General features: G+C 44.2%; 1 protein-coding gene across 1 annotated transcript in view; it reads left to right on the top strand.

Moving 5' to 3' along the window:
* Positions 1-3,255: 3,255 nt before the first annotated feature.
* LOC103051287 (cartilage intermediate layer protein 2) overlaps positions 3,256-17,745 on the top strand; it is a 33,250-nt gene continuing 18,760 nt past the window's right edge. The window contains exons 1-3 of the mRNA XM_088149532.1: positions 3,256-3,398; positions 11,130-11,231; positions 16,119-16,382. Of these exons, the coding sequence (XP_088005658.1) occupies positions 3,338-3,398; positions 11,130-11,231; positions 16,119-16,382 (427 nt within the window). The 5' untranslated portion in view covers positions 3,256-3,337. The remainder of the gene's footprint in view (positions 3,399-11,129; positions 11,232-16,118; positions 16,383-17,745) is intronic.

The raw sequence follows: 17,745 nt of genomic DNA, 5'->3' as shown, positions 1-17,745 counted from the left end.
ACAGGCTTTTAAAACATAAATATCACAGATGTGAGCTCTTCTCTTCTCCTTTTAGAGAAAACAAAACTCCTTTTTGTATAGAATTTACTGAATTACACAGTTGGGAGTTTAACTGTGGGAGTTCAACTGGGAACTGGGATTCCTCAGAGCAGGAATGCTGATTATGTCAACAAACAACACTCATTCAGCACCAAGCCAAGATGGGCAAAGCAAACGTGCTCCATTAAACTGTGCAAAAAGTGGGGAAAAGAAGCTCTGGATTTAAAATGAAATGAGTATGAGAGGGGAATTGCATTCTCCCACAGACAGAGCCAAGCAACCGTTTAAAGGTTTCCTTTTGGTATTCAGTAGAGATACTTATTAGATGCACCTTGTAAGCTTTGAGTAGTTGCTGCCAAAGCTGAGCCAGGGAGGGTAAATTTTCCTTAAGACCTTACAAGGGGTGTTGTTGGAGCAAGTGTTATGTATGCCACCTTGAGTTGTACAAATAATAAAGTTGGGGTTTACATCTAATGAATAGACTAGCGCAAAATCTGTGTGTAGTTCCCGCCAGAATGTGGAATATAGTAAGACTAATAGATGTAACAGAACACTTATTCTCCTGAGGATGAACAAGAACCTATTGTAAAAACTGAATTTGGAGAAATATGGAGAAAAAACTGAAAATTTGTTCACAACAAGCAAGGACTGAAACAAGGATTCATAGTCTGTTTCATTTATATAGCAAAAATCTCTCCTTAATTTCATCTCTTTAATTTATATTTCTTTAATCTCTTTAATTTATATACCTCTTTAATTTATATAGCAAGAATAGTGTAAGAATGGCAGGATCGGACAAGATGACAATTGGAATCAGAACTAGAGGTTGAAACACTAACAATTTGGCGGGACCCTGATGCCCTCTGAGCTTCGCTGATTTTTTGCAGACATTGCATTACCAGACTAGGTAACGTCATCAGTGCGAGGGGCTTGGTTGTTTTCTTGAGGGGCACTGATGACGTTACCTAGCCTGGTAATGCAACGTCTGCAAAAAAACCAGCTAAGCTCAGAGGGCATCAAGAACACAACAGTTCAACCTTGAGTTACAGATATTCTCTTCCTCTGGAACAAACAATTTAAGATATGCAGGCATCGCCACTTTGCTAGTCAACCTAAAGAAGACTCAGAAGACTTAATTATGAAACTAAATATGGAAGGAGGGATTTTTTGGAGGTGAGGGAAGAAAATCAAGATGGTGGCTACAACCGTGCGAATAGTCGTAGCAGTGATTAGTCCAGTGATTGAGAGGAGTAGAAAGGAAAGACCAGTGGTAAGATGAAGGGATGGGGTCACAGACTTTTGAAGGAGGAGGGCACATGACAAAACAGGGTCGCCATACAAGCTCCACTGTTCTCATGTGTGATGCCATGACATAAGCAGGGACATCCATGGGGGAGGAGTCAAAAAGGTGACGATGGCGGCTGCAAGTGTGCACCTGAAGACCGGACCCTTTTTGCATGCATCACACCAGACTGGGGAAGGCTACACACACACACGTGCGCACACGCACACACACACACTGTCTCGTCTCATCTTGCCCAGGCCAAAGTGGTCCCAGTGGTGGTAGGAGCACTCGGGGCCGTGACTCCTAAGCTGGGAGAGTGGCTCCAACAGATCTCAGGAGCAACATCAGAGCTCTCTGTTCAGAAGAGCGCAGTGCTAGGAACAGCTAATACTATGCAGAACCCTCAAACTCCCAGGCCTCTGGTAGAGGATCGGAGACTGAGGAAGACGTAGACCACCCATAGGAGTGAGAGGGGATATATATATATACATAGATACATATACATACACATACATGTTCATACATACATACATACGCGGCATGGCTATTTGAGGGACTGCTTATCTCAGTTGCCTCTGCCTCTCCAGTTTGGTCCAGCAGGGTGAGTGTAACAGTATGTGGGAATGACCTTGGGAGACAGGGGGAAGAGCCGCAGACCAGACGACTGTCATGTAAAAGATATCTCAGTCCACAGAAAGAGACAGGAGAGTCGTGGGAAGCATTTCAGAAGGGACCCTTCCTAGTTTTCCAGAGAGTAAAAGGAGAGGAGGAGAGAAATTCTTTCAGACTTGCAAGCTTCTGTTCATGTGACCTTACAATAAAGATAGAGCTAGTATTCAATGCTGTGCTTCTTGACTGGACTACCTCTAAGGACTGACAGTGGGTGAATTCCGGGTCCCATCAATTAAGCAATGTTATCCTGCAGGACCCAGGAAGTGTGCCTCCTCTGTTCTCCAGGCCTTGGGGACAGGGTGATTGGGGACCCCCCTTTGGTTTTTTGTTTTTGCTTGCTTTGTTTTGTTTTGACTTTGCCCTTCCGGTCTGTTATATCTTTTATATATATTTTGATTCCTGTTGTAAGCTGCCCAGGGTTGTATGGGAGTCAGGCACCCCATAAATGTTATGTACCTCTGTTAATATTGGTCTATTTATCATCTATCATCTATCTGCAGTGTTTCTCAGCCTTAGCAACTTTAAGATATGTGAACTTCAACTCCCAGAATTCCCCAGCCAGCTTGCTGGCTGGGGAATTCTGGGAGTTGAAGTCCATATATCTTAAAGTCCATAAATCTTGAAGTCCATATATCTTAAAGTCCATATATCTTAAATCCATATATCACATCTTATATATCTGAAGTCCATATATCTTAAAGCTAAGGTTGAGAAACACTGATCTACAGTATCATGGTTCTAAGCAGTTCTTAGCAGCAAGCAATAATCAAAATGAGGCTGTACTGTCCAGATATTCTGACACAAGCTTTTCAAAAAGTGTTCAGTCCCCAACATATTGGGGACCAGGTATTAACTGTGACCTCAAAAGGCATCCAAGACTCTCTCTACCCCCCCTCCCACCCCACACACAATTCCAAAATCACATCTGTCAGGAGAACTCTTTAGCATGACCTCGCTCCACATGAGCTCATTTGTGGTTTCATTGCCTTTCGTTCTTCCAACTTCTGTCCAATTTTAGCAGCCCACAGTAAAATAGCTTCTGTTGAAGCCTTCCCAAAAACAATAATAATAACACAAAAATCCCCTGATATTCTTCCAGCGCTACTCAGGTTGAAATACTCTGAGTTCTGTGTCTCTCTAAGTTCTCCAGTCCAGGCAATTTATCCGAGAAGGAATCCCAACCAATGGAAAGCTTAGGCTGAGTCCTATAAAGACCTGCTGTTCTTCTCAGCCTAGGATCTCTCCAGCTCAGCCGAGGATCTCAGCCTAGAAACTTTCCCCGAGGCTCTCTGATCCCCACACCCCAAAAGAAGATCTTCTCTCCACTTGCAAGCCGGAGTGATGACCGGACTCAAACCGGCCCTTGTCTTCTTTCTTGTCTTCATCTGTGTCTTGGCTCAAGGTATTTGGGATATCTTGGAACATCTACTGTACATCTATGCATGGATCTGTGTGTATGTGGAGAGAGAAAGAGAGAGAGACGTTCTTCTGTCCTTCCCCCCCCCCCAGCCTTTTTATCAATTTGCATAGCTACGTAGGAATTAAAGGGGCAAGATGGGCCACAAATCTTCAAGATCAAGGAGGAGGACAGCATTAATGCATTAATTAATTAATTTCTGTCCTCCAGGCGGCATACGTCACTCTCTTGCTCCTACTTTTCCCCACAACAACAACCCTGTGAGGTAGGTTGGGCTTGCAAGAGGACCAAGGCTAATTTATCATGCTGCTACAATTAATGGAGAGTCAATCATTGTTCATAATTGCTAGATGATATGCTATCGAGATCTGAGAGGGATAGAGAAAGAGACTTTTCTTCCTCTCTAGTAAAATCAGAACTTGAAGTTACATAAGGAAGGGGCCTCTTCCTATGGTTTGTGTACAGAACTCACTACCCTAAGATGCAATGAGAGTGATCCGTTGTGTTAAGAAGGCAAATGTGCCCTTAAAGCAAGTTGTAGCTAACTTGAAAAGGTGATGAGACGTATTTATGGTGGAGAAAGGCCTACTGACACAATGCTTAAACATGGTCCTGATAGAGACAGAACATTATTGCAGGGGGCAGGATGGAGGGGAACATTTCACTGAACTTCGCAGAGGCATCTTATTGGCCACTGTATGAACTCAGATTGCTAGACTGGACAGATCTTCTGGTCTGCTCTAGACAGATCATCTCCTGTATTTTTAGATCTATTCCTATCTAGACCTGTTTATTACAGCTGAGGAAAGAAAAGGAGGAAGCCCCATTCATTTCAGTAGATTTGTTCCCAAATGGCAGATATCAGCCCCAGGATATCAAAAGTCACATGCATCCAAGATGGGAAGAGGTGGTCTACTTCTGAATTTTAAACAGTGGGGAAAATCAAGAGTGGGGATCCTGATCAGGAGAAGACCCTAGTCCAGACAGACCTGTGGTCTGATCCAGTCACTCTTATGTCCTTACATGTAGCCTTCCAATCACGATTTTAATACAGGTGATTGTTTAGTAAGAGTACATGGCTAATCATTTTGCAAAGGGGACCACAGAGACACAGCCAGGTGGCATCTTACAGTGCTGAGCTCCAGTCCATGAGACAGCAGATGGCAATGCTGGCATAAATTGCATTGCCTAAACTTCTGATCCCTCTTTTGCCCTAGAAGCACAGTTGATGATGTGTCCCTGCTGTTTTAATGTGGAAGATATTCAGGAAACAATGGCGGATATTCCAGGCTCCATTCCCTCTCCTGCTGAATGTCATCTGCTGGCAGGAAAAACAACCACCAGTCAATCTGTTTAATGTGTGGTGGGCGAGGCAAGGGTAACCAGGCACTTGGATGGGCTGGTTTAATCACCAGTCAAGTTGCCTATGTAACATGGGTCTAGTGCTCTTCTAAAAGAGTACTAAACCCATCTCTAAAAATAGCCCAGGTATAGAGGTATTTAGCTCTGGCTTTGAGAAGGAAGAAGTGAAACAGCTGCTCAGCCCTGGGAAAGTAGAAAGCATGAGAAAGAGGCTTAAAACAGCCCTGCCTTGACAATATTGTCCTTAGGAAGGGGACCGGCTTTGAGGATCCTGTTAAGATATCCTACAATAAAGTAGCATTCCTGAAATCCCTCTGGTGTTCATTTCTTGATCTGGCCTACCTTGAAGGGCCGACATTAGCTGACAGATCACAGCCACGGAGGAAGGATGCAAGGCGAAGGAGGAAGGAGGTATAATGAGTGAGCTCCATTCTCAGCTGGTAATGTAAGGGAATGTCCGTGCTGGAGCAAGTGCCTGTGAGAGGCAACATCTGGAAGTAGCTTCTGTAATAGATAAAAGAGAGCAGTTTGGTCTAGTGGTGAAGGCACCAGGCTAGAAAGTAGGAGACGGTGAGTTCTAGTCCCACCTTAGGCACGAAAGCCGGCTGGGTGACTTTGGGCCAGTCCTTCTCTCTCAGCCCACTCACTTCACAGGGTAGTTGTTGTGGGGAAAATAGGAGGAGGAAGGAGTATTCAATACATTCACTGCCTTGAGTTATTTATAAGGAAAGATAAAATATCTTAAAAAAAAGAAGAAGAAATAAAACCAGGGTAAAAAAGGACAACCGCGCAAACCCCCTTGTCAGGAAAAGCTGTGTGAAAGTGATAAATGTTTGTGGGTAACAGAACCAGCAATACGCAGCAGGCAGGACCCGGCTTTCTTTCTTTCCCAGCTTAAATTGACCTTCGATGCGGCCGTGGATTGGCACCCTCTCCGGAGAGTTATTTCTGTTTTTAAAACACTGCACTAAATCCTGGTTTTAAAAACCGGTTTAGCGTTCCTTCCAAAGAGCACTCAATCCGAGTACAGAAGGAGCCTGTGTATGACTTGACAGCCCCTTCAGAAAATGCTGGAAAGGGGCAGATCCTTCTGCAGAACCAGATGTCCTGTTTCTCCTGAGCCCCGTGGTCCGAAGGGCGGGGTGAGAGGAGTTGAGCTAGCTAGCAATGCCCGTGAGCCAAAAGCAGCCACCAAGGAATGGAAGAAACTCTAAGCTGGAGTGGTAAAACTGTACGCTGTTGCATATTTGGGGAATAAACTATAAAACCAGGAAGGATCCTAATGCCCAGTCTTTCAATTAGATCCAGGTCATTTGGGATTCAGCTGAGATTTGTAAGGGTTCCTATTTAGGGTAGAGCCAAATTTGTTAGTATATAGGGGGGCCCCACAGAGATTGTCTTCTCCCCCAAAAGGAAAGGAAGCATATCACACACACATATATACCCCAAAGCAATGTTTCTCAACCTTGGGCGCTTTAAGCTGGGTGGACTTCAACTCCCAGAATTCCCCAGCCAGCACAGCTGGCTGGGGAATTCTGGGAGTTGAAGTCCACCCAGCTTAAAGCGGCCAAGGTTGAGAAACACTGCCCCAAAGACAGAGCAACACATAGAAAACAGTGAAGGGAGATTCAGCACAGAGAGAAGGAAACGATAAACTACGGAATTTGCTACCGGCGGGTATGCTTAAAGGCAGCCATCTGGATGCTTTTAAAAGACGACTGGACAAGTTCACGGAGGGTCAGGCTATGAATGCTATTAACTGATGTCTGTTTACTACCTTCTGACGCAGAGCTTAAATATTGGTTGCCGGGAAGCAACTGCTGAAGGGGGTTCTTGGCCTCCCGTCTGGGTTGGCGAGCTTCCCAAATGCATCCACTTGACCATTGCGTGGCAGAGACTGCCAGGTCCGATGGATCAAAGGCCGGATCCACTAGGGCTCTTCTTAGCTCGGTGTCATTTTGAATATAATACGGTTTATCTCATCATAGCAGGGAAGGGAGTGGCCGGGTCATTTGTGTGTGTGTGTGTGTATCTTCAAGTCAGTGTCGACTCCTGGCAACCGCCAGGACAAGTCCCTGCAGTTTTCTTGGCAAGATTTCAGATTACCTCCTTCCTGGGCCTGAGGGAGAGGGACTGGTCCAAGGTTACCCAGCTGGCTTTGTGCCCGAGGCAGGATTAGAACTCACTACCTCCCGGTTTCTAGCCTGGGACATTAACCACTACACCAAACTGGTTTTCTGGGCCATTTGGGTGCCTTCTAAATACTTATGGGCAACTCTGAATCTCCAGCTGTCCTTTCTTACGGTACGATACAGGCTGTCCATGGAGTGGGGATCAGAAAAATCCAGCTGCTGACTTTATCCACGTGATTGAAGTCCCAGCTTCTTTTTACATGTGTCGCGCATGTGATACACTACAAAATGGGCAGGGCTTCAACTGCATGGTTGCAGTTGCCATCTTGACTGTTTTGACCTTGCAGAACTTCTGGCCCTAGCTCTTTTAAATTGGACTTGGACTGGATAGTATACAAATTATGGGAAATAGCCACACCAATCTATTCTGCCCGGGTCACGTTCCACTTTAAGCACCCTTGTCCAGTTCTGGGCATCAGATTTTAAGAAGGATTCAGATAACTTGGAACCAGTCCAGAAAAAAGTAACCAGGATGAGCAGGGTTTGGAAAGGAAATCCCACAAAGAGAGATTGAACTGGCTTCAACAGTGGACTCTGTTGTCAAAGAGGATGGGAAGATCCCCTTCCTGAATGAGGCTGGACAGTGATCAGCCCAGGATGCTTTTGTCTAGATTCCTTCCGCGAAGAATGGGTTGATCCTGAGGTCTTCAATGGCCCTTTTGAACCTTGTAATTCTACAAAGATCTTTGACCGTTCCTCATACTGAAGATGGTTGTCTGTGAAACATCTTAGCAACGTGTTTAAGTAACTAGTGTCTTGCAAACCTTTCTCCAAAGAACCAGCTGCTTCCTACCTTGCATGAAGATGTGATCTCATCAAGACTGAACCTTGTTTTTTTTTTTAATGCCACTTGGGACCGGAGCACCCACGGGGTGGGGTCGGGGAATCAAAAAAGACAAAATGGTGGCTTCAACCCTGTGGCCATAGCCACCATCGTGACTTTCCTGAACTTCCTGGGGGGATGCCCCTCCTGAAGAAGTAGAGAGGGAAAAATAAAAACATGGGGTACTGTATTGAGGAAGAAAGAGACCTTTGGTATTCTTTTGGACGTTTTGGCTCTTCCTAGAGAGGTTTTCATTTTAATTTTTCTTCCTCTGCTGACATTCGCTCAGTTTACAGCTCTGAGTGGAGTGACCTTCAAGGTAGGGTAAATTTCAAATTCACAGCACGAGGTTTAGCTGGTTCCGGAAGATTCCCAGCATGGCTGCACAGCGAGGAAAAGCAGTCTGATTTGTGGAGGGTGGGGGCTTTGTTGCCTTGCTCTGCAGTCCTGCAGCACACGCCGCTGGAGGCATGTCCTTTCCTTCTCCCTTTTAATAAGCAACAGCATCTGGGAAAGGAAAAAGAAAAAGGAAAGGAAAGGAAAGGAAAGGAACAGATATTTAGCTTTTAAAGCACTGTTTCTCAACCTCAGCAACTTTAAAACGTGTGGACTTCAACTCCCAGAATTCCCCAGCCAGCATGGGCGAAACACTGCTTTAAATAGTTACGGGATAAGCAAAATAGCTTTCCTCAACTATTAGTGAAGTTTAAATGACAGACATCTTTGTCGAAATCATTATTTACCATGATATTCTTTTAAAAAAAGTTAAGGATTTTTTAAAAGTAACAATCCACAAATAATTTCTATATTCAAACCTTCCTATAACAAGCCCTTTGAATTTTCAATATATCTTGAAGGGTATTTGCTTTATCTGTTATAAAATAGATATTGTCCTGCGAATCTTAATAAAATAGTTATTGCTTTCTTTTTGAGCAAATGCATTTTGTCAGAGACTTTCTCAATATGGTTATCAACTTTTTTTTTTAGTAAGACATTATCTAAATATTTCCACTGGTGGGAAATGATTAACTTTGCTTTCTTGCTTAGGAGCTTTCAATTCCTTCCATCAAATATATGTATTAGGCTAGTAAGAATTCAGTCCTTTATTATCTCCATCTTTTGTTAAAGACCACCCTCCAAAATTTTGAAGCTTTACCACATTCCCACCATAGATGGAAAAATGACCCTTTTTGTGTGATAAATGTGTCATAGGGTTTAAACGTCAATGATATAAAATTGTAAGATACTATTCCTGCAAATAAGAATTCTCCAGGCGATCACTTGCATAAATCTGGCTCTGAAACTTTTTTCAAGTCTAGTGCAGGGTTACCTCCATCTTATTTCCAACAAAACTTAGTTAATGTTGGATATTGTTCCTTTAGGTTGATAATCCTAGGCCCTGAATGAAGTAAACCGATCTCTCACAGGACTTATAAAATGGTTAGAATCTATTTTGTATGGGATAATATGGAAATAAAGTTCTTTCCTCTCATTCTTGCAAGATGGTTAGAGGAAGTACAACACATTTCATTTTCCTAGCTGTAAGGAAGAAGTTGCCTTCTTCTGAAAGCTGCTGTGATGGATACATAGGACACAGAGTTATTGATTCATTTCACATGTATTTGGCCTTTTAGCCTGACAACGTGCTCCAGGACGGCTGATGCTAAATGAAAATTAATATGTAGGACATGTTGTGTCTTTGTAAAGATAGATTATTGTTGGCTCTAAAGTCAACGCGCTTTCCAGCCAGCCAAGCTATCTCTGCTTGTGCTTCAGTAGCTGGGTCACTTCAATAGACATTTGACCTTGTAATTCGGATCCGTGATTTCAGCTGATGGGAGTTGTAGTCCAGCAGTATTGAAGGAGGCAAGGTTAGAGAAGTCTTATGGCTACATACGCCATACTGTAGTAGCTTTCCTCCGATATATGCAGTGCTATAAACAAGCGTGGCAGGAAGGATGCCCAAATGCCAGGTGAATGGGTTTTTCAGAAGCCTCTTGCTGGCTGTGGTTGGAAATTGGGCACTGGGCTAAGTGGGCATCTTGCTGAGGAGGAGAGCAACACGCCCAGTAGCAATGCTTGATTTCCCAAGTGCAGGAAGAAGGAAAGGAGGTATGTGCCACTGGGGCAACTTTCTATGGCAGCGGCCATACTTTAAGCCAGTGTTTCTCAACCTTGGCAACTTTAAGACGGGTGGACTTCAACTCCCAGAATTCCCCAGCCTGCATGGCTGGCTGGGGAATTCTGGGAGTTGAAGTCCACCTGTCTTAAAGTTGCCAAGGTTGAAAAATACTGCTTTATGCAGACTTCAGGCCATTTTTTCTTATTCATTGACATATCAGACCGAATTTATTAAAACTATACCCTGCCTTTTATTTAGCAATGTATGTAGCACTCCCTCTCTACAACCACCCTGTGAAGTAGGTTGGACTGGGAGAGAGGGACTGGCCAAAATTCAGCCAATCAGCTTCCACAGCTGGGGGGTGGGGCTAGAACCTGGGTCTCCCTGCTTCCAGTCCAGCACCTTCACTGCTACGCCCAATTGGCTCTTGGGCTGAGAGGGAGGGACAGGCCCAAATTCAGCCAATCAGCTTCCACAGCTGGGGGGGAGGGGGGCTAGAACCTGGGTCTCCCTGCTTCCAGTCCAGCACCTTCACTGCTACACCCAATTGGCTCTTGGGCTGAGAGGGAGGGACAGGCCCAAATTCAGCCAATGAGCTTCCATGGCTGAGGGAGGACTAGAACCTGGGTCTCCCTGCTTCTGGCCTGCAGACACTGTTGTTGTTATTATTATTATTTTTAATGGCACGGCTTTGCTATAATGAATCTTAAACAGTGGAGTTTTATGGTCTTCAGTTTACTTGTTTGATGCCTTGAGTGTTCTGTTTGGTAGCAAGGGAGCATCCTGGTTTAATAAATCAAGAGTTCCCTTCGTCAGCAGGGCTCCACTGATGGAGCGGGCAGACGGCTAAAGGGGCTCCAATCTGTGGTGCTGGAACTGGCTGTGGTTGTTACTCTTGGGACAAAGAAAGAGCTCTTCTGGGAACCCCCTTTTAATTTCGTCTCCACTGGTGGATTACAGCCCCTCATCTATCTGCCAGTCAAACGCTGTAAAGCTATTTAATACATAATACAGCTGGATCTCCAACCAGGACGCAACGGTTTAGCAGAATAGGTAAACCCAGTCAGAGTATATTTTATTCAGTGTTGGTTTAGGAGAGTTTTGCAGAGCCAGCTAGATGTAAATTATTCAGTAGTTATGATAAATTAAAACATGGCTTCACCACAGTGTGTAGAAGTGTTATTTCTTTCCCTTTGAACTTGTGGTTTTCTTCACAGATTCACAGGTGAAGAATGACTCAGAGGCAGCCAAAAGAAAACAATTGTATAAACATAAAAAAAGGATGAAAACCAGACCACGACTTGATGCACAAATAGCCGGTGGGTCATCTTTTCAGAAATACAAAGGCTACTGCATAATTTGAAGAAAGGATGATGCGCAGGGGCATCTACAAGGATGACAAAAAGTCAAGATGGTGGCTGTGACTGGGCAACCAAAGCCCCACCCCTTTTTAATGTGTGTGATGTCATATGTAAAAAGGGCAAGGTTTTGATTGCTGTTGTGGCCACCATCTTGACTTTTTTGACCTCCCCAGTTACACTTCACCCCCAGCGTTCCATTCTATTGTCTTCTGTCTTTTGTTTAGTTCTTCTGAATTCTGCTTTGATTTCTTCTTAATTGTGCTTGGACGAGAAGCAAACATAGATAATTCCAAAACTGGAATTAACAGCTTTCTGTTTCTCCTTCTCCCCTTATAAAACATGGCTCGGAAATTATGAAAAAATTAAGTTTTATTTTCAAGAAAAGTTTTACTACTTTGTTGTTGTTGTTTAGTCGTTAAGTCGTGTCCGACTCTTCGTGACCCCATGAACCATATTGCGCCAGGCCTTCCTGTCCTTCACTGCCTCCCTGAGTTTGCTCAGTTTCATGCTCATTGCTTCAGTGATGCTATCTAACCATCTCATCCTCTGCCGTCCTCTTCTCCTTTTGCCTTCAATCTTTCCCAGCATCAGGGTCTTCTCCAAAGAGATCTCTCTTCGCATTAGGTGACCAAAATATCTGAGCTTGAGCTTCATTATTGATCCTTCCAATGAGCAATCAGGGTTGATTTCCTTTAAGATTGACTGGTTTGACCTCCTAGCAGTCCAGGGGACTCTCAAGAGTCTTCCCAGCACCACAGTTCAAAGGCATCAATTCTTCGGCGCTTGGCCTTTTTTATGGTCCAGCTCTCACAGCCATACATTACTACTGGAAAAACCATAGCTTTGACTATGCGGATCTTTGTCGGCAAGGTGACGTCTCTGCTTTTTAATATGCTATCTAGGCTTGCCATAGCTTTCCTCCCAAGGAGCAAGCGTCTTTTAATTTCATGGCTGCAGTCTCCATCTGCGGTGATCTTGGAGCCCAAATAAATGAAGTCTGTTACTGCTTCCATTTCTACCCCTTCTATTTGCCAGGAATTGATGGGTCCAGATGCCATGATCTTAGTTTTTTTAATGTTGAGTTTCAAGCCAGCTTTTGCACTCTCCTCTTTCACCCTCATCAAGAGGCTCTTTAGTTCTTCTTCACTTTCTGCCATTAGGGTGGTATCGTCCGCATATCTGAGGTTGTTGATGATTCTCCCTGCAATCTTAATTCCGGCTTGTGATTCTTCCAGCCTGGCATTTCTCATGATGTACTCTGCATATAGGTTAAATGAGCAGGGTGACAGTATACAGCCTTGTCGTACACCTTTCCCTATTTTGAACCAATCGGTTGTTCCATGACCGGTTCTAACTGTTGCTTCTTGGCCCGCATACAGATTTCTCAGGAGACAGGTAAGGTAGTCTGGTACTCCCATCTCTTTAAGAATTTGCCACAGTTTGTTGTGATCCACACAATCAAAGGCTTTTGCATAGTCAATGAAGCAGAAGTAGATATTTTTCTGGAACTCTCGTGCTTTCTCCATGATCCAGCGAATGTTGGCGATTTGATCTCTAGTTCCTCTGCCTCTTCGAAACCCAGCTTGTACATCCGGTAGTTCTCGGTTCATGTATTGCTGAAGCCTAGCTTGTAGGATTTTGAGCATAACCTTGCTAGCATGTGAAATGAGTGCAATTGTGCGATAGTTTGAGCATTCTTTGGCGTTGCCCTTCTTTGGAATTGGAACGTAAACTGACCTTTTCCAATCCCGTGGCCACTGTTGCGTTTTCCAAACTTGCTGGCATATTGAGTGCAGCACTTTAACACCATCATCTTTTAGTATTTTAAATAACTCAGCTGGAATCCTGTCATCTCCACTAGCTTTGTTGTTAGCAATGCTTCCTAAGGCCCACTTGACTTCACTCTCTAGGATGTCTGGCTCAAGGTCAGTGATCACACCAGCGTGGACATCAGGGACATTAAGATCTTTCTTGTATAGTTCTTCTGTGTATTCTTGCCACCTCTTCTTAATCTCTTCTGCTTCTGTTAGGTCCCTGCCTTTTTTGTCCTTTATCATGCCCATCTTTGCACTAAAGGTTCCTTTCATATCTCCAATTTTCTTGTAGAGATCTCTAGTCTTCCCCATTCTATTGTTTTCCTCAATTTCTTTGCATTGTTCATTTAAGAAGGCCTTCTTATCTCTCCTGGCTATTCTCTGGAAATCTGCATTCAGTTGCTTATATCTTTCCCTTTCACCCTTGCTTTTCACATTCCTTCTTTCCACAGCTATTTGTAAAGCCTCATCAGACAGCCATTTTGCTTTTTTGCATTTCTTTTTCTTTGGGATGGTTTTAGTTGCTGCCTCCTGTACAATGTTACGGACCTCCGTCCATAGTTCTTCAGGCACTCTGTCTACCAAATCTAATCCTCTAAATCTATTCATCACCTTCACTGTGTACTCACAAGGAATATGATCTAAGTCATACCTGAGTGGTCTAGTGGTTTTCCCTACATTCTTCAATTTAAGCCTAAATTTTGCAGTAAGAAGCTCATGATCTGAGCCACAGTCAGCTCCTGGTCTTGTTTTTGCTGTCTGTATAGAGCTTCTCCATCTTTGGCTGCAAAGTATATAATCAATCTGGTTTCGGTATTGACCATCTGGTGATGTCCATGTGTAGAGTCGTCTCTTGTGTTGTTGGAAAAGAGTGTTTGCTATGACTAGCTTGTTCTCTTGACAGAACTCTATTAGCCTTTGCCCTGCTTCATTTTGTACTCCAAGGCCAAACTTGCCTGTTATTCCGATTACTCCTTGACTTCCTACTTTAGCATTCCAATCCCCTATGATGAAAAGGACATCTTTTTTTGGTGCTAGTTCTAGAAGGTGTTGTAGGTCTTCATAGAAGCGGTCAACGTCAGCTTCTTCAGCATCAGTGGTTGGGGCATAGACTTGGATTACTGTGATATTGAATGGTTTGCCTTGGATACGCACTGAGATCATTCTGTCGTTTTTGAGGTTGTACCCCATTACTGCCTTTCCCACTCTCTTATTCACTATGAGTGCAACTCCATTTCTTCTAAGGGTTTCTTGGCCACAGTAGTAGATATAATGGTCACCTGAATTAAATTCACCCATTTCTGTCCATTTCAATTCGCTGATTCCCAAGATGTCGATGTTCAGTCTTGTCATCTCATGTTTGACCACATCCAGCTTGCCTTGGTTCATAGATCTTACATTCCAGGTACCTATACAATATTGTTCTTTACAGCATCGGACCTTCTTTTCGCTTCCAGATACATCCACAACTGAACGTCCTTTCGGCTTTGGCCCAGCCGCTTCACTCTTTCTGGAGCTACTTGGAATTGCCCTCCACTCTTCCCCAGTAGCATATTGGACACCTTCTGACCTGAGGGGCTCATCTTCTTTTAGCCTTCTGACACTGTCCATGGGGTTTTCTTGGCAAGGATACTGGAGTGGGTTGCCATTTCCTTCTCCAGTGGACCGCATTTTGTCAGAACTCTCTGTCATGACCTGTCCGTCTTGGGTGGCCCTGCACGGTATAGCTCATGGCTTCACTGAGTTACGCAAGCCCCTTCGCCACGACAAGGCAGTGATCCATGAAGGGGAGTTTTACTACTGGAGTTTTACTATTAGGAAAAACTGCATTACAGTAAGAATCTGGGTTAACAGAACACAATTGCTGGGTTTTCATAACATGCAACTGGGTTCCCACAATGGTAGGTACCCACATGAAAGTGAGTTTAGCCTACCCCAGTGTGTTGTGTGAACACAGCCAACTGGTAAGAAAAATAGCACATGGAGTTTCAGATCTGTCTCTGCATTATTTGTGGGGTCCTCGTCTTTGAATAAAGAGCCTTTATGTGCCTCTTAAGCTCATGCAGATCAAGTACATTTTACACAGAAACTGTATTTGAGAAGAAATAGTGCAACCAACTGAAATGAAGAAGGGTTTCAAAATGTGAAACCTTTCAACCAAATTGATTGACCCATTCAAATTTTAACCAGCTTCCCTTCAAACTGGGCCAGATTCAAAATGGCTTGCACTGTATTATGCTCGATCTCTTGACTTTCCTTGTCAGTTCTCCAGATCCCTTTCACAAGGCAACAGAAGGGAAGTGGTTTCCCCCGGTCTTCTGGGATATTCTTCAGTCCAGCCTATGCTGGGATTCCTGGTGGTCTCCCATCCAAATACTAACCAGAGACGACCCTGCTTGCTTAGCTTCCAAGCCCAGATAAGATAGCCAGATGCTGCCAGCATTGGTGGGGGGGAGAGCAGGAAAAAACAGGTGACCTGCCAGGACATATTTGCATATTTTAGATGAAGGTGTAGCCTTTGGCAAAGGAGAGGGAAGACGCTTTGCTTCCTCCTTGATGGTCTGCTGTTCTTGCCATATTATTACTTATTGTTATTGTTATTATTATTTTAATTGGCTACTATTCTATTTTCCTTGTTTTCGTTGTTGTGAGCTGCCCAGAGTCGTGGGGCATTGGGTGTCATATAAATTTGATAAATAAATGAAGTGGAGAAAGCTCATTTGAAAACCACCTCTTCTGCCCTTCTCAGTGCATACTGTTGACCCATTTTTTTCCTCCATTGTTTTTGGTCCCTTGAAATCAGTGTCCTAATAAATGGGGATGCCAGGAAAATGCCAACTCTTGAAATAATGCTTGGGGTTCTCTTTGAACTGGCAAGTCTTGCTTCCTTGATGTACCCATCTGTGAAATGGGTCCCCTTCTGAACCACAGCCTGGTGTAGAAAGCCCTGTGGTAGAGGGGCGGCCCTCGGCTCACCACAAGGAGTCGTGATCTGGGAGACTTGTTCTCTTTCCTCCTCTTCCACTTGCAGGGGAATGGACCTCTTGGTTCAACGTGGACCATCCTGGAGGCGAAGGGGATTTCGAGACGCTGAAGGCCATCCAGTTCTACTACCGTGAGCGTGTCTGTGCCCGGCCCCTGTCTATCCAGGCCCGCACCACCGAGTGGGAGCTCCCCGAAGAAGTGGGGGAAGTTGTGCGCTACAGCCCCCAAGAAGGCTTCTACTGCCTCAACCAAGAGCAGCCTGGCAACAAGAGCTGCTCCAACTATCATGTTCGATTCCTCTGCCCTGTAGGTGAGTGTGGGCAAGGGTCTGTCTTTATTGCCCTAGCAGAACTCTGATGCCACCTCCCATTTCCCCTACCAGCCTTCCTGTTGGGCATCTTGCCTTCCTGCTCTGATCTGTGCTTCACAGTGCTCAAAAGGCCACGTTGGGGCAGTGATTCGTCCCCGTGCTACCTTGCAGGGTTGCTGTGAGGACAAAAGGGAAGACCATAACTAAGAGATCCTCCTGTCTGTGCCCACAGGGAAATTCCCTTCTCTTGCACTTGAGTGGAAACAGAGATGCAATGCAGCTGTTATCCAAGATGCTCAACCCCCCCCCTCCCATTTATCATGACAACAACCCTATTGGCCCCATTTACACAACCCATCTAACCTGGTTATTAAGTTAACCCCTTTTCTGGATTCACGCGAATTGCAAACTAACTCATTGTGGGAATGTACACAATATATTAGGCCACAAAAAACAAGCAAGTCAATCAAAATTTAACTATTTGGTGCAAAAGCCACTGCTGTACTAAGTTTTTAAGTGAGCTGGGTAAGTATGTTGTATGAACTGAGGCAGGAAGTGAACAGCTGAGTGGAAAACGGCTTTAGTCTTCATCTGACGCTCTAATTACTGGTTCACACAGTCAATTGGAACCATTGGAACAGTGTTTTTCAAACTTGGCAACTTTATGTGTGGACTTCAATTTCCAGAATTCCCTAGCCAGCATGCTGGCTAGGGAATTCTGGGAGTTGAAGTCCATTAAAATTGCCAAGTTGGGAAAACATTGCATTAGAGGGTTCAGTGTGAATGCTTAAGCTATGACTATATGGCATAATTTCCTTTGGGGAGACTGGACCTTACAGCATTCTCTCCTGATCATCTCTGCCACTGGATGTAATCTGGAGGCCCCCTAAATTTTGGGGTGGGGGTTTAACTATCTCTCTTGAGGATTAGTATCATAAAAAATCCAGGCTTCCTTGGGTGGTCCAAGATGGATTTTGACAAGGCAACTGATGGCAGCCATTTAATTAGTCGGGTTATCAGTCCCCCAAATTCTGATGGTGCGGGGCTGGGGGAGGTCTGGAGGTACAGATATTTTTAAAAGCAGGTATTGATTGCCAACCTCACACTTTTTCTTGGATCCATGATAACAGCCAAGCATCCCCCCTTCCTAATACTTAGAATAGTCACCTCCAAAAAAGTAAACAAAGAAATATGGGGGAATACCTCTGAGCTTCTTATTTGTCCCCAAAGAAAGAAGCAATAAATTTAATCTGTATTATTTTTGTTTCCTTCCCCTTCATGCATCTTTGTAAAACTCACCCCACCTTCTAACAGTGAAGTCATTAAAAGCAGTTGGACTATAGGTCGAATAAAACCCCACCAA

Source organism: Python bivittatus, unplaced genomic scaffold, assembly GCF_059951505.1.
Source record: "Python bivittatus isolate LINGU-HERP-01145 unplaced genomic scaffold, Pbiv_v1 ctg000580_np1212, whole genome shotgun sequence".
NCBI classification, from domain to species: domain Eukaryota; kingdom Metazoa; phylum Chordata; class Lepidosauria; order Squamata; family Pythonidae; genus Python; species Python bivittatus.
Note: the sequence above shows the minus strand (reverse complement) of the source record. Positions and strands in the feature narration are given on the sequence as shown.